The 22,284-nt window shown below is 37.9% G+C and overlaps 2 protein-coding genes across 4 annotated transcripts in view; one reads left to right on the top strand and one right to left on the bottom strand.

Annotated features, from left to right (window-relative positions):
• The window catches only part of LAMA4 (laminin subunit alpha 4), a 151,366-nt gene extending 146,211 nt beyond the window's left edge, over nucleotides 1-5,155 (top strand). For all 3 annotated transcript variants that reach the window (XM_060167319.1, XM_060167320.1, XM_060167321.1), the window contains exons 37-39: nucleotides 175-268; nucleotides 738-857; nucleotides 4,688-5,155. In XM_060167319.1, coding sequence (XP_060023302.1) covers nucleotides 175-268; nucleotides 738-857; nucleotides 4,688-4,833 — 360 coding nt within the window. In that variant the 3' untranslated portion in view covers nucleotides 4,834-5,155. The remainder of the gene's footprint in view (nucleotides 1-174; nucleotides 269-737; nucleotides 858-4,687) is intronic.
• Nucleotides 5,156-13,434: 8,279 nt separating this feature from the next.
• On the bottom strand, nucleotides 13,435-22,244 carry FAM229B (family with sequence similarity 229 member B). Its single transcript, XM_060167849.1, has 3 exons — nucleotides 22,110-22,244; nucleotides 14,818-14,956; nucleotides 13,435-13,648 (listed from the first exon to the last, which is right to left on the bottom strand). The coding sequence occupies exons 2-3, from the start codon at nucleotides 14,940-14,942 to the stop codon at nucleotides 13,522-13,524; spliced, it is 252 nt and encodes an 83-aa protein (XP_060023832.1). The 5' UTR covers nucleotides 14,943-14,956; nucleotides 22,110-22,244; the 3' UTR covers nucleotides 13,435-13,521.
• Between the last annotated feature and the right edge of the window lie 40 nt (nucleotides 22,245-22,284).

A 22,284-nucleotide genomic window follows, 5' to 3' on the forward strand; every position in this document is an offset into this window, starting at 1 on the left:
ACAGTTTAAACTTTCTGTAGCCTACTGAAGAGTGACCCCTTGTGTTCAAATTGCAAAGCTAATCATGTCTGGACGTTAAAAGTTCTCCTTCCCTGTGGTAAATGTAAGAAATTTCATTTTATCACAATGAGGAGAAATGAAATTAAATTCCACAATGTGCCTTGTCTTTTGCAGGTCATAGTGAAAGTCAATAATGGTATCAGAGACTTTTCCACCTTAGTGACACCCAAGCAGAGTCTCTGTGATGGCAGATGGCACAGAATTACAGGTGAGAAAAGCTGAGTGTCCTGGGTTTCCTTAATAAAGTGAGCCTACACACCCACCTGTGGCATGATGGCTTGGCAGAACTTAGACTATAACTTATATGACAGAATAGGTAATAGATGACAGTCTAAAAGCGGCCAAGAGAATCAAATGTTACTGTACTAAAATGTGTATATTGAATCCACATGTGATTTGAAAATATTAATGCTGCCAGAATAGTCTTCGGGAGTTGTTTAAATAATGCATACCTTATGGAGCAAAAATGTAGCAGAAAGAGTATCCTAACTATTATCCCTTTCAAAGGAAAATGTTAGTTATTTTTTGCTTAGACATTGATGTTTTCAGTGATTAGAGGAAAGTGTATGGTTTATTCCGGAATAAATAAAAGCCATTACTGTAATGAATTATTACCTTTCATGTGAAAATTAATCACTTCAGTGTCACTTATGACCACTCTTTTCTCTGTATTTCAGTTATTAGAGATTCAAATGTGGTTCAGTTGGATGTAGACTCTGAAGTGAACCATGTGGTTGGACCCCTGAATCCAAAACCAGTTGATCAAAGGGAGCCTGTGTTTGTTGGAGGTGTTCCAGGTAAGAGTTATTTTAAAATGACAAGTTTCCAAATCCAAAAAGACACTAAGTTCTCATAACTGTTATTATACTATTAAGAATTGAGCTATGTATTTTCATAATTCACCTAATAACTCAAAGGATTTTATATACAATATCCTTCCATAGGAAAAGGTGTACTGACAATTATGAAACGTTATCCAAGGATCAAAACAAAGTAACACATAAGAACTACATCACGGCATTCTAACCAATAGATAACTTCTCTCCCTCTGCTGTATCTGCTTAATTTTTTTCTCTTCACTTTACATACCCTCCTCACATACACACAGTGAAACACACTCTATCTTATCTCTGACACAAAGAAAACTCATACACTATTGCTGCTCTAGGATCTGAGGAAGAACCTTGGAGAACTAAAAGTTTGTGGATAGTTGCTCCTCTTCCACACTAAGAGAGAATACACAGTTCTTCCCAACCAAGACTAGTTTGAAATGTGAAAACAGCTGCAGACCAGAAGTTCTGTTGTTCCTATGTAGTCACATTCCCTGAGAGGTTCCCAGCTGCAGTTCTGTAAACATCATCAGTGACATCACTGCTGTCATCTGCCAAGAATGGTGTATAATCCAGGTTGGTGATAGGACACTTATGGACCCTCCACAATTACTTTAAACCTCTGAAGCAGGGACCATGGCCTTATGTTGAAAGTGATTGTTTCACACACTTCATTAACTTGGAAAAATTGAATGATAAAGGTAGCAAGAGGGAAAAATCAAGCTTTTACATCTGAATTTGGTGGGGATTTTAAGGAAAAACTTAACATGGTTTTACCTTGCATCCTAACTAGACTATTTTAGACTGACCCATGTAAAGGCAAATAATGCTTTAAGAGAGTGAGAAAGATTAAGCATCCAGTCTTGCGTACTCACAAAATAGTAGCAACAAAGCAGTCTTCTGCTTTGTAATATGAATTTTTCAAATACCAGTATAGACAATAACAGTAACTCACTGATGAAATATTTGAGACCCTCAAAAAGCAACGCTTCTTCTCCTTTACTCCCACTGTCCACTCCCATCTCCATTTCTCAGTCCTCCCCTCCTGCTCCAGGCTTTGGTTCTGAAAGAAATACTGGCAGAAACCACATTGCACTTCATACAGGTACAGTATGGAAGATGTGTCCTATCAGTTCCTCCATTTCTGCACATTGCTTTCTTCCGGGAAATCACAACGTAGTCTAAAATATTTCACACGTTCCCAGGGGCCTACAGGATCAAAGTCAGCCTGGCATGCAAGGTCCTGATCATCTGCCCACCCCCCCACCCCCGCCTTGCCCCTGCCTCTGGGGCCTCCCCCTACCTGCTGAGACTTGCAGTCCTCTGGATGTTCAGTGATGGTCTCTTTGCTCCAGGCCTTTGCACAAGTGCACAAGGCATCAGTTTCTGGAAGATGTTCTTTCTTGCCTCCCCTAGTACCTTTTCAAGGAACTTCTCCCACTCTTCCCCCAACTTTACTCCTATTGACCTTGAGGATCCAGCTCAGACTTTTTACACACATGCCTCCCTCCCACTAGAGTGTGCTATGCATACCACCTTTATGGCACTTATTGCAGAATATTGTTGAAGCTAAATTGTACACTTCTTGCTGCCAGAGAACACGACTTCAACACACAACAAATATGTATTGAGTGTCTATTAAGCACTGTGCTAGGCTCCAGGAGATGAACAAAACAAGCATGGGCTCATGGAAGTTATGGTATTTGTTCTTTACTTTGCACCCAGAGTGCTTACTATATCAAATATTTGTCTCTCGTTCAAACAAATATTTGTCTCTCTGATTTGTGTTTGTTTTCAGAGTCTCATCCCAGCATTACACACTGCCATCATCTCTCACTGTAAGACTTGGCTAAGCTCTACAGACTGGGTGGGAAAGATATACCTGAAGCCAAATTCTGCCTGCCTGAGACATGCAATGAATAGCAAATTTTAGCTAATGAGCCAACACACAGGAGCTAGCAAAGCATACCCACCAGCCCACTGCACCACTGCAGCCCTTAATTCCATCTACGAATCATGCCAGCAAGCCTAGAACAGAAGCAATTATAATTTAAGGCGAACATCATTAATCACATAATTTTGAGCTGTTCAAGATTAATTCCACTAAAATCACATCAGAAACTGGGGCATGAAAAAGAATAACTAAAGGAAATTAGGCATAAACAAAACCCCTATATGCACTGAAATCTCTTAGAATCCCAACCAGCTCTCTTATACAAGGCAGAACCCTGGTAACACATTGTTTCTATCAATAAAAAGTTAATGCATTGAAATTCAATGAACTTTATACCAGAAAATTCAGCTTCATTGTATGATCATTTAAAAATCAAAATTAGAAGTTAATTTTTTGAGTTAAGGACGATTCATTCCTGTACTGAAGATCCTGCATTATTCTGTATATAGTCAAGCTTTCAACCTGTGGAATGTTTGCTCTTAAAATCATGTGTTGATTTTATCAATCAATTACTTAGGGTTCTGGGGCACTTTATTGTCACTACTGCAATAAATTGTGTAGTGAATTATGCAGACCATAATTTCTACATGAACTATTTCCTCTAGAATTTGTCCCCCATGAACCACAGGGTGGTAAGCTTGGGCAGAATCAAAATCCATGTTCTAAAACTAGTGTCCAAAATGAACAGAAGAAATAGATGTTTCTACCCCTTACATTCTTTCCTGTTCATCTTTATTCTGATGATGAAGTACACTGAACAGGCTTGAAGAATATATATAGTCATACTAATCTAGAGACAAAGGGAATTGATCTCTTAGGCCCCTTCCAAATCTAAGACTTGATAATTATCATTCTAAATATGAAATGTTATTTCCATGATTTATTTTCAATACAAAGCTTCTGCATATTCTTAATCTACATTGCTTGGAAAACTTATTACAGCTGCTTGATGGTATTTAATTTGCTGTCCTTTTTTATCTTCCCTCCTGAGTTACTGATTTCTAAGTGTTTCCCATCTTTTATCTGCTACTGCTCACATAGCTGTTTTGTACATAATAATAAGCTTTCACTAAATGGATTTTAATTTCATGATATTTCTAAGCTCTCTAAATTGCTTTAAATTATATTGCTTCTATCATCTCAACACATTTAATTGTGTCTGTACAATTAATAAGCATCAAGGCTGTTTCTAGATCTCTAATTAAGATAATGGGAGGAAAGTCCCCTGGCATACCCCAGGGCACCTGTACCCACACAAAGACTAGGCTAGTTATCATTATCCTATTTATAGTTCTTCAGCCCTGAGCTCAGAAAAATTAAAATTTAGTTTACTTGAATTCATTATTTTCTCATTATATTTTATGAGCTTGGCAAAAATGTGGAGGATTAAGGATGAAGGGTAATGATACAAATTAAACAAACATTAACCAATTCCAAGAAGAGTTTGGAAGCTAAATTTTCTTTCCTCTGTCTCAGTAAAGCACACAAAATAAGTGAGGCCCAGGTGAAATGAACTCTAAAAAGCATATGTAGATCCCGAAAATTCACTACTGAGGCTTTACTTGTAAGTGGTAAATTTCAATGGTAAATACACAGCTGAATTATACTCTGAAATTTGATCATGGGAAACATGGCAAAACTTTAAAATTACTACATGTTCATATTACTTCAAAAGCAGATAATATTTCTGAGAAAATGCGTAAATTATTACTATATTCCGTCTTTGACATGTAAATCATCTTGATAATGTGAGCGGTTATGATGTATATTTTTGCCACAAAGTAATATTTGGGCTTGGAACGCCTCAACTGCAGTCTTTGTGTTCATTTCTTTCTTTTTCCAGAGTCTCTACTGACACCACGCTTGGCCCCTGGCAGACCCTTCACAGGCTGCATCCGTCACTTTGTGATTGACGGGCGCCCAGTGAGCTTCAGTAAAGCAGCCCTGGTCAGCGGTGCCGTGAGCATCAACTCCTGTCCAGCAGCCTGACACAGCAGAGCTACTCAAGTACAAAGTTCTTTAGAGCACTGAAAGAAACACAAAGCCAGCCAGGAGGAGTGGCAGTTCTTCCTCTTGGTAGAAGCTTTCATCTAGTTGAGCAGGACTTAAATGAATCATCAGGGACTGGATGTTTATTATTTCTTATTTGGATTCTTACACCTTGGATCCAAAATGTCTGCCATGGATAACAATCAAAGGAGCGTTAAACTTACCTGTATCGTATTACTTCCTGCTGGCGAAATTACTGTTCCTGTGTCTAATAAAATAGAAGGGATTCTAAATAAACACTGGCACACGTTTTTAAATCGTGGCTAGATTCTCAGATTCATCTTTCATTTAGGTAAGATAACATTCAGCCTATACCAAAATATCTTTGTTATACTTTCTTTATTTGAAAAGATTTACTAATGTACATAAAATCTAAAATTAGATTATAGATTTGCTTTTAGCACTTTTGTTTGGTCTATCAGTATAGCAAGAATATTTTAGTTTTGCTTTTTTTTTTATTTTTTTGCGGTACGCGGGCCTCTCACTGTTGTGGCCTCTCCCGTTGCGGAGCACAGGCTCCGGACGCGCAGGCTCAGCGGCCATGGCTCACGGGCCCAGCCACTCCGCGGCATGTGGGATCTTCCCGGACCGGGGCACGAACCCGTGTCCCCTGCATCGGCAGGTGGACTCTCAACCAATGCGCCACCAGGGAAGCCCCATATTTTAGTTTTATCAAGGTTTAATAAAGTAAATTTCTAACAAATTATCAGAAAATGGTAATATGTTTCCAGGAGAGAAAGAAAAGAAAGCCTCAATCGAATAAATGCCTACTTTTTTTCCTTTCTTCCTTAAAAGAAAACTAAAATTGTGCATGAGGGGAGGTTCTTGTAGGATATTGTTACTGTGTGTTCTGTAGGAATCATGAAGGACATTATAGCAAAGAGAATAAGACAAAGTCATACAATTCCACTTAAAAGTATAGAAGTCCTTTTATTAAAAGTTTTTTCCCCCACATACCTGCAACACAACTAGTCTTATTTCTAAAATTTTATAATTATTTTTTAGGTATATATATATTAATAAAGTCTAAAAAAGGAAAAATAGGCTTGACTAGCTGATAGAATATTAAAATATACAGACTGAAATAAAAGAATTATACATGAAAAGATAATCAACAATGAAGACAAAATGAGAAAATAGACCCTCATATCAACAGGATTGAAGGTACGTAAGAGGAGTGACTTTTGGGGTATGGGGAGGGAGTATAAAGTATTTTGAGGAATTACTAAGGGAATAAAATAATCTCTTACATATATATGTAATTATTTACATTCCCCTACTACCCTCATGTCTCAGGTACATTAATAATAATGATGAAGATCAACAAAAATAGCTAATATCCATAGAGGACTTACTAAGTGACAGCCTCCACAGTAAGCTAAATTAAAGCAGATTTCACTTGATCATCACAGTAATCCTATGAGGTAGCATTTGCAGATGAGAAGCCTGAGATTTAGAACGATTAAATACCTCGCCTGCTGTCATTCAGCTAGACTGAGGAGCCAGAATTGGAAATAGGACTGCTGCCTGCCTCCAGGGGCAGTATGACTGTCCCCTTGCTTCCTGCCCCCAGGGGACTGTCTGCCTTCAGGCCAACTCTCAACTGGTCTCTAAAGCTGGAGTCACAGACTCAACCACCTATACAGCCAGAGAGGTATCATGGCGTGAACCTGGTGGTGTCTGACTGAGAAAATCGAAAGGGCCAAAATTTCCAAAAGAAGCTGGAAATGTGAAATTTGAGGGGCTTGAAATGGCCTGATTTTTCAGTTAGTAAGTACTTAAAATTAAAACAACAGCAATCACAAGAGCAAAATACTGGGCTGACCAAACAAAACCTTCTGAGAGCTATGGCCTCTGGGCCTATGTGGCTTCTGAGCTAAAGACTCTGAATCCAATAGTCTAGGGCCTTAACCAGTACAGATTGGACCGATGCTTAAGACACACTACGCCTTCACAGTCCTCCCTACAACAGACCCAAGATGGAGGCAGCAGCTCTGGAACAGCCTGCCATTTTCTTTTCCAAGAGATTTTCCTGAGACATCCTAGAGGGCCATTCTATGCCCTTCATTCTCAGCAGTGGCCCAGACCCTGGCCAGACCTCCAGTAACTACAGCAAGTGTGTACGCAGACTCACATATATGCAGACTAAAGTCACAAAAATTCTTCTACTTTCTCTGCAATTTACAGGGCCACTTCTTTGCAGTTATTATTTCACATTCTTATGCTCAGCAAGTAAGAATCTACTGACCCATATCTGCTGACCCTCTTAACCACACAATGTCCTTCTGAAACCTTGAATTTACCATTTATAAGAGCTTGATTCAGTTCTTAGATGGGACCCCATCTTCTCTCAACTGTCTAGGGAGAAAGAAGTATGATTTCCTTTCTTTTAGTTAATCACAGTATATTGGAACTTCATACATAGAAATATAGATTAGAGGGGCTTCCCTGGTGGCACAGTGGTTGAGAGTCCGCCTGCCAATGCAGGGGACACGGGTTCGTGCCCCGGTCCGGGAAGATACCACATGCCGCGGAGTGGCTGGGCCCGTGAGCCATGGCCACTAGGCCTGCGCGCCCGGAGCCTGTGCTCCACAACGGGAGAGGCCACAACAGTGAGAGGCCCGTGTACCGCAAAAAAAATATATATATATATAGATATAGATATAGATAGATAGATAGATAGGTAGGTAGATAGATAGATAGATAGATTGGATGTTCAGAGTAATTTTGACTAGTCATTCATGGCCCCTGCCAGTTCAGAGCACCTTGGAAATCAGGAGGCCTCCCATAGCCCCAGTTTGAAGAAGCAGCCCTATTTGGGCCTGTATCCCACTTCCTCCTCTCATGGCCACAGCTGATTGGGTGAGGGCACCATCCTATTTCTTTCCAGTGAAGCAACATCCCACTATCTGGTGGTATGAAAAGATGAGATCCAACAACTGAAAATTTTCTCTTGAAATTGTGAATTGGGAAACACAGAAAGAATCAAGCCCATAGCAATAATAGCTGAAGCCAAAATGATCTTACCTAGAAGAATGGTTTTAAGTGTTTACCATACACATTTATAGACACATACTTCCCATTCTGTAAACATAGAATAATATATATCCACCTACCCTCTGTCCAGTAAGAACCACCTCAGTTCTCAGCGCACAGTTTGTATAAGGGGCATCTCAGAAGACACTGGGCTATTTCTGTTCTCTGGGCTCCCACTTCCTTGTACATAGCATGGTAGTAGAGGGTGTTAAGTAGGGTCTTTGCTTACCTTAATTGGTGACTACAGCCTATAACTAGGACCATAAAGCAGTAAATACACATTTTAGGTTCACCAAACTTTGAGGTGTGAAGCCAATCCCTTCTCTTTAGGACTGGCTCAAAGAAGTCATTTCAGTATAGCTAGCAATGTAAAACCACAATGCCCGCAACACACTACATACGTGTCACACACACACACACACACACACACACACACACACACACACACACAGTCTGTATAAAGGCAACAGAAGAGGCACTGTCCAGAATGTAAGTTCCACGAATTTTTGTCTGTCATCCAATGATGTGTTGTAAGAGCCTAGAACAATGCCTGGCATGTAGGTATATGCTCAATAAATATTCTTTGAGTAAATTTCAGGAAAGCCAAGTTTCCATAAAAGTTACCCCCTCATCTCACCTCCCAAGGCAATCATTTACAAAGTGCCTGGCAATCTTCAGAAAGGAAAAAGTGATACTGACTTCTCCACTTGGGTTCCCCTGAGCCCCAGGGATCTCTGATTTACCTGAAGATATGAGAGAAGACTAGGGGAAAAAATGGCATAGCTGATCAGAGAGACAAGAAGCATTCCCTCAAGTCTTTGGTAACCTTTCAAGTCCTGAAAAGTAGAGGAAAAGATCAGCTACCATGGATAAGGCCACTCAATTTGTAAACTTCACAACACCAGAGGACACCATTCGCAGAGGATACTGCTAGGGGGCAGGATGGGGTGGGCAGAGCATAGATGAGTTTTAGGGGTGAAGGCCTGCTAATCTGCCAAACCATGTGACAGAGAGGCTCACACTGAAGAGGAATGTAACATGACACTACCAACCAGAAGAACAGCAACTGAATCCCTCAAGGAAGGAAGTGTAGTGATGGTAGCTGCTTAGCACTGAGTCCCTCACTAGCCCAGCCAGACCACAGTGAGCTTACAGTGAGCTAAATCAGCAATCTCAGAGAACACGTTTTCAAATGATCATGTCTAAAGATGGATGATTCGTGAGCTGATGTCAACCTAAAGGAAGGTTATGAAAGCATGATGCCACAGGGTTGCCCTCAGACTGTTTATAATATTCCCTTCACAGAAAGCTCCTGCCTAGGAATGTAAGGAATATGGGAAGGCATTTATTCAAGGTCGAAGCCTTAGAAGACTAAAGAATTCATCCCAGTGAAAAACTCTATTTATCCTCTTAATGTTTAAAATTTGCAGTGAAGTCCCACTCTCATTTCTGATATCAGTAATCTGTGTCCTTTTTTCTTGTTAATTCTGCCTAGAGGTTATCAATTTTATTGGTCTTATCAAAGAACCAGATTTTGGTTTCATTGATTATTCTCTATTATTTGTCTTTTATTTCATTAATTTTTTCATCTTATTTCTTTCTTTCTGCTTATTTTGGGTTTAGTTTGCTCATCTTTTCTTCTTTCTTAAGGTGAAAGCTTAGGTTAATTGACTTGAGACATTTCTTTTTTCTTTTTTTTCCCTTTTGGCCACACCGTGCTGCATGTGGGGATCTCATTTCCCCAACCAGGGCTTGAACCTGTGCCCCCTGCAGTGGAAGCTTGGAGTCCTAACCACTGGACCACCAGAGAATTCCCCTACATTTCTTCTTTTCTGATGAAAGAATTTAAGGCTTCAATTCTAAGCACTACTTTAGTTGTACCCCATGTGTTTGATATGTTGTTTTCATTTTCATTCATTTCAAAATACTTTCTAATTTCTCCTGTAATTTCTTCTTTTATTCATGAGTTGTTTGAAAGTGCTTCATTTAGTATTCCAATATTTGGAGAGTCTCCAGACATTTTTCTGTTGAATTTGAATTTAATTCTGTTGTGGAACGTACTTTGCACACTCTGCATACTTTGTTTTGTTGCCTATAACATGGTCTATTCTTGGTAAATTTTCCATGTGTGCTTGAAAAGAATGTATAGTATTCTGCTGTACTGTTGTTCTACTACCAGTTGTTAAAAATGTTAAGCTATAAATGTGGAGTTATTTGTTCTTTCCATCAGTTTTTGATTCATGTACTTTGAAGCTCTGCATAACATTTAAGATTGTATGACCCTTTTATCATCATGAAGTGTCCCTCTTTATTTCTGGTAGTATTCCTTGCTCTAAAATCTTCTTGTCTATTATTAATATAGCTACTCCAACTTCCTTTTGATTAATGTTTACATGGGATATCTATTTTTATCCTTTTATACTTTTAATTTAAAGTAGGTTCATGTAGTGCTGGCTAGCTCAATCAGTACAGCATGAGACTCTTAATGTAGGTTCATGTAGACACCATCCTCTTTTCTAGCCAATTTCATAATCTGTCTTTTAATTGAAGTGTTTACACCTTTTGTAATTAATGCAAATGTCAATATGGTTTGGTTTACATCTATTATCTTTGTTCTTTTTTTCCTCTTTTCCTGCCTTCTTTAGGATTGAGTGATATTTATTCCATTTAATCTCCCTGACTGGTGTATTAGCTCTCTGTTACTGTTTGCTTTTAGAGATAAATCTAAAGTTTACAATTACATATTTACCTCATCACAATCAATCTTCAAATACTATTATGCCATTTCATAAATCATCGAAGACACTTACAAAAGTAAACTTCCATTTTCCTCCTCCTGTCTTTTTTGCTATTGTTACCATACATTATACTTTTATATAAATTATTGTTATTATTTTTGCTTTAAATAGTCATTTGCCTGTTAAATAAATGTTTAAAAATGAGAAAAAAGTCTTTTATATTTACCCACATATTTTCTATTTCTGGTGCTCTTCATTTCCTTATACAAATTTCCATCTAGTATCATTTTTTTCTGCCTGAAAAAACTTCCTTTAACATGTCTTATAGTACTGATCTACTGATCTGCTTCTAGTACTGATGAAAAGTCCTTACTTCACCATTTTTGAGAGATACTTTAAAGATATGACTTCATTGCCTTCTTGCCTGCATGCTTTCTGATTAAAAGTGCTCTCATTCTTTTTGTTGCTGTTGTTCCTTTGAATGAATGTGTCCTTTTGTTCTATTGGGTTTTAAGATGTTCTCTTTATCCCTGGTTTTGAGACAATTTAATTATATGGCTTTCTGTTTGTTTTGTTTTATTCATGTCTATTTTCTTTGGGGTCAGTTAAGCTACTTGGACCTGTGAATTTATAGTTTTCATCAAATCTGGAAAAAATGTGGCTATTATTTCTTCAAGTATTTTTCTATTGTCCTCCCTCCTCCTTCTGAGAAGCTACTTACATATATGTTAGACTGCTTGCTATTAAAACACAAAATTTATGCTCTTTTTTCCAGTCTTTTTTTCTTCATATTTCATTCTGGATAATTTGTATAGCTCTGTCTTCAAGTTCATTAATCTCTTCTTCTCCAGTGTGTAATCTGTTCTTGATCCCATTCAGTGTATATTTTTATTTCAGAGATTGTATTTTTCATCACTAGAAGTTCAGTTGGGTCCGTTTTATACCTTCCATTTCTCTCTTCATTGTGATTATGCTTTCATCTACTACTTGAACACTTATGGTAGCTTGTCTGCTAATGCTATCATCCAGCACTCTGAATCTGTTTCTATTGACTAATGATTCTCTTGACTATGGACTGCATTTTCCTTCTTTTTTGCATGCCTGGTAATTTTTTATTGGACACCATCATTGTGAATTTTACATTTTTGGTGCTGGATTTTACTGTAGTTCTTTAAATTTTGAGGGTTTTTTTCCCTCCTTGGATGCAATTTAGTTACTTGAAATCAGTTTGACCCTTTCCACTCTTGCTCTTAAGCTTTGTTAGGGCAGGTCCAGAGCAGCCTTCAGTCTAAAGCTATCCTCCACTCCAAACCCACCCCCACTGAGGCAATATCTCACTGAGGACTCTACTCCATATATTAAAAGCTCTTTCCACTATGGTTGAATCACAAATTATTCCCAGCCTTGTATGAGCTCTGAGGAATTTTTCATTACTCCTTTCTCCTTTCCCATGATTCTTTCCCCAGCCTTGGGCAATTTCTTTAATGGATTTTTTTCTCTTCCTTTGAGGAGTATTAAATTTTTATTTGGCAAATAAGTTACTCATGGATCATCTTGATTCTCTCAAGTCTTATTTTTAAACTTTGTTAAAGTTAGTATACATTAACCTTTAGATCTAGTGCTACTTTAGAACTCCTACTAAGACATGACCTTTCTGAGGACTCTACTCAATGCCCCACAGGTTCAATAAGGTCTTTCTACTCTGGCTGGTTGGAATTCAAACATCTCCTAGCACTGTGTGAGCTCTCAGAATTTCTCCATTTATAAATCCCTGATGAAAAGCTTTTCTTTTCACCTCATGTAGCACACATGCATCTATATGCATGTAATTATAAGCTAATAAACCTTTCACTTAAAAAGGTTTATATATATATATATATATATATATATATATATATATCTTCAGGAGCAGAAAAGTAGACAAGAAACTGGAGAAACTATATCTGACACTAAAGTCAGTCTTTTGGAGAAAAAAAAATTTCATGGGATGAAGAGTGGCAACCATCAAGAGGTAAAGAAAGCAAGCTGACTTTCTTGGAACTATTACAAGAAGAAAAAGAAAAGAGAAAGAGCTGGCCTACACCTCAAAACTGAACCTTAAGTCTAATCGAATAAAATTAAAAAATAAAATCTGAGGTTTCTCAATACTAACTGTAGACAATTTCAAGATGACTGGTTGGGACTTGAGGTAATGGTGTGATGATGAGACATCATTTTTCCTGGAAAAATAGGGGTTAGAATCACAGCTTTGACCTCATTATAATAAATTTAACCAATAACCTGAGCTCCCATATGATAGCAGTGTACATGCTTTGCAGATTAACCATGGACTAAGAATTTCCTTCAGTCTTGGGTATTATTTAAAAATGCATAACCCACAGGGCTCCATTTCTCACCCAATATAATCATTCCTGGGCAGAACATTATCAAAAGACAGAAAGACGGAAACTGGCTTAGGCTATTCAAGTGAAAGGATTCAGCTAAGTAGCAACCCAAAAATAAGCAAAGGAAATCAGCCCAAAACACATTAAGCATTTAGAATGGGCCCTTCCTGACTGATAATCAAGGTGGCTTAAGCTTCATTGTGAATTGTTGATATTAATGATCCACTGTGAGCAAGATGATCTCTAAGGCACTTTCTAATTGTGAAATATTATTCTGTCTTATCTATCAAACATAACTTATGGCTTATCACTACACATGTTTTACAGACTACATTCCGGTCTTTCCCTACAAAAAGTAAATATTTCAACTACTGTCACCATCCAAAGGTGCCACCACTTTTATTTGCTTACCAGATCATAAGATGATACTGGTCCATTACCCTTGACCTAGTCAAACCTCTACAAAAGACTTAATGATGGCATTTAGGATGCATTTCCTTGCTGCTTTGTGCAGGTGGCTTTCTCATTGTTGCAAAGACAGTGATGGGAACATTAGTTATTGTCAGGCAATGATTTCCAGGGCATCTTCGGAGTTGCCTAAATAAAAGAGAAAATGACATGTACTTAGATATAAAAAAGGAAATTTTTTTCAGAGAACCAAAGTTTGAGTGTATATTCATTCAACTGTTTTAAGTCTTTTTGAAATCTCTGAATGTCACAAAATAAATATAACACAGTGGCACTAATGAGGCAGACATTTTAGACTTACATTGCAAAGAAATTGTTGTTAAATGTTGTGCCATACATTTAACCAAAAGAAACTTATAAATACAAAGACAACCCTCCAGATGTTCTTTTGAAAGGTATGCAGTGATTGCTAAATGGCAAAGAAAAGTGGGGCAGGGGGGAGTGAATAGTTATAAACATAAGTGATAATACTATGGCAATTCATACATATATGCACCTTAAAATCACTCCAGTTGAGTGATTTTAAAACTAGAATATTTGTGGAAAAATATAAAACTGAACATATTATTCCACATACTATTCAAATGTTGATAGGATCTCAGGTTTAAAAGAGCCCTTAAATAACATCTAGTCTAAAAATACACCTAGTGCTTGAATTTCCTTTCCAACATCCCCATCAAATAATAACCCAACCTTAAACATTTCTAAAGACTATTGATCAGTATTTCCCGAAGTAGCCTATTTTATCCTTGAATAACTCTGATGTTTAAAATACCTACCTTATTAAGCTTAAATCTGTGTTCTGAAAATTCCAAGCCATGAGAAATCAAACAATGTACTATGGTAAACAGAAGGAAAGTGGAATAAATCCTATTATAGTTTTCTTCAATTTTGCAAAAATAGAATCTTCACCTCTCTATCACTCTCCTTCTGCCAAAGGTCAAGTCAAAGCCAAAGTGACACTGACTCTGAGGTCTGAGTCTTTTTCATATTTTGTAGCCTTAGGCCTAGTGCCCTGCACATAACAGCACTCAAGGCTTTGCTTATTTGATTGAATGTTATATAATCTTGAAACTATTAACAAAAAACTAGCTAAATATTTACCCCCCAAAATTGGTCTATCATTCAGACTTACAATATACAGACTCTATGCTAAGAAAACCTAGGCTCTGGTAATACTAATTTAATAACAGCAATGCTCCTAGGCTTCTTTCTTACTAATTGAATGTCAGCTAAAGCTTGCATTGATGATAGCCATTACACATCTCCTCAGTTGTTAGGACAAGAAGACTTTTTACCTGGTTAGTAACATCTCTTTCCCGTTACAGGAAGCACTGGAGCTCAGCCCAGGCTCCAGCCCAACTGAAGGATCTCCCCCTTCCATTGGAAACCTCCTTGGCTGGGTCCCAAACCAAAAAGGCATAATTCACTGAAAACCTAGATTAGAAAGTTAAAATAATGGAGAGGAGGGGTGAGTTGTTTTTAAATAGTTCTTTGAAATTCTTAATATTAATTTTGCTATAGGCATATAGGAACATTCTGAAAACGACATACTTAAATATCTATAAAAGTACATAAATACTCTATTATATAACTCTCCTTTACATACAATTTTAAGTCTTGAGCAAATATAAAATACCCACTAGATGATAAAGTAAACTGTGCCCCATGGTTAACATAACTGAAGTCCATTTATGTTATGTGAAAAAAAATTGTTTTCCTTTGAATGGTTATGGCAATTGACAAGCTTGAGCTCCCACTGCCTCTCAGCCTATCTAAACCCTTGTCTTCCTTTGAAGTACAGGAGTTTCACATCTGCCTGATACCTACAGCTATTCCTTCTCTTCCTGGTGATTATTTGTTACCCCCTGCCTCTCTACATTTACAGTGCATTAGTGAAGAAAGTGCCTTGGAAGAGCTGGACCGACCTGGATTCAAATCCTGGCTCTGGCTCTTCCCAACTATGTGATCTTAGGCAAGGTACTTAACCAAGTATGCTTCTCAAAGATAAATTGAGCTTGGGGCTTCCCTGGTGGTGCAGTGGTTGAGAGTCTGCCTGCCGATGCAGGGGACACGGGTTCGTGCCCCGGTCCGCGAGGATCTCACTGTGGAGCGGCTGGGACTGTGAGCCATGGCTGCTGAGTCTGCGCAACGGGAAAGGCCACAGCAGTGAGAGGCCCGCGTACCACAAAAAAAGAAAAAAAAAAGATAACCTGAGCTTAATAATATTATCTACCTCCAGGGTAATAGTGGGGATTAAATAAAGTAATACATGTGAAATGCAGTGCCTAACACGTAGTACAGGCTCAATAAATGTTAACTGCTATTACTCAGCAGATACTACTGAGCATGATTAAATATATACATACACATATACAATGTAATGTATATATGAGATACATACGATATATATGATACACATACACACACACAACTACACAAAATAAGCTCCTCACTGCCTACTGTTGCCTCTGCTTGGAATTCTTCCCCACCTCACTGCTCCCACACTTTAGTTGTTAGGGCCAACTCATTCATTAAGTCTGAATTTAAATTTCACTTTCTCGGAGAAGATTTTTATAAACCCTCCATTATATGTTTTCTTAGCACTCTACTTCTGCTTTATAGCAGTCATCACGCTAATTCAGGATTTCTCAACTCTGACACTATTGACATTTAGGGTCATATAATTTTTTGTTTAGGAGGGAGGAGACTGTCCTGTGCATTGTAGGAAGTTTTGCAGCATCCAAGGCCTCCACTCACTCACTCACATGCCAGTAGCACCCCACCCCAAAGTTGCGATAAAAATATCTCCAGACATTGCCAAATATCACTTGGTAGAAAAGGGGAGAAAAATCTCCCCCTGTTGAGAACCAGTACTCTAATTTTTTTGTAAATGTTTTTGCTTAATCATTGTCCCCCCGACTCCCATTCCATGTCTGTCTTTGTCACCACTGATTAAATCCTTAATACCTAGAACAGTGTCTGGGACACAGTGGGTAATTAATAGCTCTATCTTGTATAAATTTACATGTCTTCAGCAAAGGGCAGGAAAAATGAAAAATGTCTTGTAACTGTTTCTTATGCCTAGTGCAGTATTCTATGCCTAATAAGTAAGTGTTTATTGTGGTAATAATAAAACTAAATTATTAAAAATTTTGGAATTTGAATATTATAAAATAGTTTTTATAGACTGTGTGTCCATTATCGAAGAAAAAAGTGTTATGCTCAATGACAAGTTAGTAAAACCATAGTAAAAACTATGGTTTAGTATAACTAGCTATCATATGTAAGTATTAAGCTTCAGCTAACTTGATCAAGGATACACAGACTTACCAAAATAGGCCGAGTCTGATTCCTGTAGAGGTGAATAAATCAATTGCTTCTACTGACCTTCCAGAGAAGGCTGGAATTGCCAAAGGAATGATGATCAAATGTTCCAGTGATACCCAGAAATTGTGACCCCAGAAGATTCTTTCACATAATTTCCTACCTGCTAACCAATGTCACGATTCATAGCTCCAGCAACCAGCTGAAACCTAGCTAAAAAATGGTCTCTAAAGTTTGTGTGAAGCTTTTATTCTTGTTGTCATTGCCTTGTTTATTTTCCAACATTAAATATTTTAATCTATGAATTACTTTATCTGTATCTATTCTAAACCGACAGTCTAATCAATCTGCACAAAATCACGAGATTCTCCTCACTTTATATCCCAGTCTCCTCATTACCTTTGTCTTCCAGACTTTCCCTTGACTAATAACCCAAATTAATCCAATCTAGCCATGTCCTCATCCTATGCCAAAAGCCTCAAACTGCACCTTTACAAATTTCTTTATCGTTCTTCCTATGTAGGACTCTCTAAACCCTCTCTCTAATGCCTTGACTACCTCTTCTCTCCTGTTTCCTCAAAAGGGGCTTGAAATTCCCAAGTGACAGGAATAAGGAGAAAGGAAGAATACATCTTATACTGTCTGCCTTCAGTAACATTATACCACTTCCAACACAAGAAAATTACAAGAATATACTCTATTTCCCCTCTCACACCCTGTATTACTTTGTTGTCATGTACTTTACATCTACGTTTACCATAAACCCCACTGCACATTATTATTAGTTCTTCTTTAAGCAATCATCTCTTTAGGAAATTTTTCAAGAGAACTCTTTTATATATACCCCCATAATTATCATTTTCAGTGTTATCCCCTTGAGTAGGTCCAGATTTCCATCCAACAATTTTCCTTTTATCTGAAGGTTTTCATTTAAATTTTGGACTTCTGGTGATTAATTCATTCACCTTTTGAATGTTTTTCCTTAATCTTCATTTTTGAACATTCTTTTTGCTGGGTATAGAATCCTAGGTCAACAATTTTGTGGGTTTTTTTTTTTTTTAAGGACTTTAAATATTCTACAGTGTTTTTTGGCTTGCATTGTTTCCAACAAGAAAGTCTGCTGTCATTCTTATCTTCGTTCCTCTGTCTCCCCAACTCAGGATGGCTGCTGGGCTGTGTTTGGATGCTATTCATTAGAAAGAAACCACTAGGTCCAGCCCAGACTCAATGGAAGGTGATTACACAAAAATAGGAGGCAGATCATCTGTAGAGAAGTTCAAAAAAAAATAGGAGGCAGAGATCACTGGGTACCATCTGAGAGGCTGCCTATCACAGATACTGTGTTTTGGTGTCATGTTCGAGAGTGCTTGTGATGCACTTACAAATGTTGTTCATCAAATATTTCTGGCTTTCTGTCTCCCAGAAATTGTAATTCTTGGTCCCCTTATGATTACTTGGAGCCCATGTGACTAGTTTTGGCCAGTGAATTAACAGCAGCCATTAATTGCAGTACAAGACCCTCCTGAGTTGTCTTTCTCTTTGTCACAAAACCCAGGAATTATCAAAGAGTGGTAGCTCAGCAACTTGGGTGCCAGGGTGAAGATAACATAAAGCATAGCCACCAGACTTCCCCCTCCAATGGACATGTATCATGTGCAAAAAATAAACAACTGTCATTTTACACCACTGAGATTTGGGGGTTGGCTGTTACCACAGCATAATAAAATTTATCCTGACTTATACAGACTTAGGTCCAGACTTAGGTACTGCCATAACAAAACATAAAATATAAGTCACCAGCACAGTGGTCAAGCAGCGAGTGTCAAGAAAATTGGTATTGGAAACTGAGAGGATAGTTGTCTATGTTATTCAGGGGCAAACCTATTGAAAAAATTTTTGGAAAACTCTGTGATAACCTGGAAAGCAGATGATTTGCTGGTGAATGCTAGGTGAAGAGGTTGGAAGAAAGAATGTCAGTAACATGTTAGCTGCTGTTGGCTGTGTCTGTCAAGTTATATGACAAAGAGATGGGCTCAGAAATGCAGTGTGCAAGCAGGAATAAAAATTGATAGAGTGCCCACAAATTCAAAGTATATTTAAATGACAACTTTGAAAGCCATAGGAGTATATTTTTCTTGGAACACATTTTATTCCTTCTCAGAAATTTGTAGTATCTTTGTAATGTCGTCAAATACTAAATGTATTATAGATGAATCTAAAGGAGCCTTGTTTTTTCTCCATGCCGCCCCCCAACTTTTGTTTCTTGCTTGTGTACGTAAACAATTCTTTCTTTATTCTGAAAACTGAGTAACTGAACCAGGATACATCCCTTAGTGTTGACTGTTCTATAGAAATTATTCCATGTAACATGGTATATGCTTTTAATCTATAGATTTTTCCTCCTTTATTATTTTTTATATCAATAAGAACATTTCTTCTTCAATTTGCTGTGTTCTCTATTTCAGGGGCACTTATTAATCTTATGTTGAACCATCTTTACCTCTTTCACATATATTATCTTCCAAGAGCTTTTATACCTTTGTCCTTTGCCTCAGTATTCTCTGTGATTATCTCAATCCTTTCTTCTAATCAGTAATTTGATTTTCAGCTCTCTAGTCTGCTTCTCTGTGCTTCTAATTATTCATTAGTCCTTTAACATGTTTTGGTCTTTAGTTTCCTTTCTCTTTTATTTCCATTTTAGTTCATTTATTCACCCAATATTTATTGATTACCTATAGTACACCAGGCAAAGTTCTAAGTACTAAGGATATAGTAGTGAAAAAAACAAGGCAAGACTCAGCCCTCAATACATTATTTTAGCATCTTGCCTTTAAGTTCCTGTACTACCAAATTCATATTCTTATTATTAATAAGTTCCTCTACAGCACAAAAATTATATGAGTTTTCTTTTTTCCCCTTAGGTTAAGTTTTACAGGTCATGTACTTCATTCATCTTTTACATGCTAGTTTCCTTCCATCCTTCCTTCCTTTTACAGGAGTAGTCTTTATCATTTTCATTGATGTTTTTCTCTTGCTCACATTTAACATATAAAATTTTGCCCAATCTATTTGCTTGGTGTGTTAGACAGCTATTGCTCCAATACTATTGCACCCCAAAATCTCACAGCTTTAACCAAAACCCTTTTTCTTGTTAAGACTGTGGAGAGCCTGCTGTTCAGCTGGTCTCCACTTGCCTCTCCTGGGTTTGGTTAGGATTAGCAGTACTCCACACTTCAGCTGAGATGCAGATTCAGATCTGATCCACATGTCTTCCTCATGTTGGAAACAGCAGCCACCTGAGGTAGTTTTTCTTACGAAAAATAGCAAAGACCAAGAGGCAAAAGCATGCAAGCACACCTAAAAGCTTTGATACCTAATATCATTCCACAGGCCAAAGCAAGCCACCTGACCAAGCCTGACCAATAGGACTAAGACGTATACTCTGCCTACCCCCCTATTCCAGGAGGTACTGCACAGTCATGTGCAAAGGGAGAGAGTAAAGAATTCAGAGCAATACTCCAATCTACCATACTCTGCTATTCTGTGGGTAAATTCTCCTTGACTTCTTTCCTACTTATCTGAAATCTGCTCTTCCACTCACAGACAGTTTGAAAGGTAAATCATATATTCTTTTTCATTGTGTTTTTATCAGAGGAGGTGTATCAGAGAGAATTCCACGAGAGCTGTGTGTAGCCTTCTGGGTGGCCTGTGTTCTGCTTGCTCTTCTGAAAGTTTGTTGAATATTTTAAATGAGGTTTGAGTCCATCTAATTAGGAGTGCATTCAACTTTAGGATATGTTCAGATATATGACTTCAAGGTGGACTCCTGGAAAGTATAAACTCTAAAATGTTTTTTCTGCTTCTACTGAAGTCCTAAAGTGGCTGGTAGGTAAGGCTCTACCTTGACTCTCAAGCAGAATTTCCTCTCAGTCTGATTCTCCCCAGACTGAAGTTTTTAATGAGACTTGTTAGAACTTTCTTAATTTAATTCTGTTCCTATGTATGACCTCTAGGGAGTCATGCCTAGGACCTAACCACTGCATGAAGGGTACAGCTCTGCAGAGGCCAGAATACCAGATGAGCTGGCACCATAGCTCACAGATACAGATCTACTCACAAACTGGACCAAGCTTTGCAAATTTTAGAAGTCCAGACTTTAGGACTTTAATGTTAAGACCTAAGTGAAGTGTTAGGGGAACCTGACTGCACTTCTAACACTGACTCCATGCTCACTAATAAGCAGTTAAGAGTAAAATCCAGCAAATGCAAAAAATTCTTGACTGAAAGTTACCTATTAATCATAAGATATGTGAGTAATAAGGTGAAAAACATCTAAATGGAAATGTGGGAAAGCCTCAGCCTCATAAACCACCCATTGCAACTTCAAACTTACCAGATATCAGAGATATAGTAACAACTATTATTTGTATTGGTAGGGGAATAAGGTGTTCCAAACAATCAAATATTACAATTCCTATTACCACACATTAGTTGCACATGTAATTTTAACTTTTTTTTTGGTGGGAGGAGGCTTCCTAGTATTTTGTAGTTCCTCAGAATTTTTGTGGAAAATATTAATTTTACGAAAAAAGTGCTTGAGTTTTTAATTGAAATCTGGTCTAAATTAATAAGAGTTTACAGTGTTTTTCAATGTTTGAAAATTTTAGAAGTTGGTCATTTTCAGGAATACCTGATTTTTCAATCTCCTCCTCCTTTGTCCCACCTAAACACTGTACATAAATAAAATGCCTAGTTTTAATTTCATTTCTTCCATCAGACTTCTATTTACTTGTCCACGTTCTCATCCACTGAATCCTATTATACTTAGCGCCACAAAATCGTCACAATTTTTTTAGTATTTCGTGTGTATCTTCAATCAGATTGTAAGCCTTCTGGAGCTGGATCTATGTCTTAATTTCTTTTGAATCCTGCAGAGGCCCTAGAAGTTAATGTTGGGAGCATACAGCTTCAACATACATTGGTTGGGCCTCTGAAGCGCCATTTTTGTCAATCTGTATAACCACCTAGTTTCGGTTGTACCCTGACACGTCTATTTGGGGTTTCTTTGTGCTCATCGACATTGTTTTCTATTAGAACAAAGGACTTGTTAAATAGATTAACGCAGCGTCCGGAGGAATCGGAATGAACAGAATTTGACCCGCCGCCCCAGGTACTGAGACTGTAAATGAAGACTGAACCTCTGATAGATCATAAACAGCTTTAAAGACACACGTTTTAAAATCCCACGCCAAAGCCTAGTTACCAGCCAATGACCCGAGGCCCCGGAGCTGCAGTTGCTCAGACATTCATAGGGCAGCGAAGATCTGCTGTCGGGACGACCAGTCGTTATGGTAACGGTGAGACGCACGTGCACTTGGCGCGGCCTTGGGACGTAAAATCTTAGCCTAAAGCTAGAGCAGAGCGGAGCTACGGCAGCG

This window comes from Lagenorhynchus albirostris, chromosome 12 (assembly GCF_949774975.1).
Source record: "Lagenorhynchus albirostris chromosome 12, mLagAlb1.1, whole genome shotgun sequence".
Lineage (NCBI taxonomy): Eukaryota > Metazoa > Chordata > Mammalia > Artiodactyla > Delphinidae > Lagenorhynchus > Lagenorhynchus albirostris.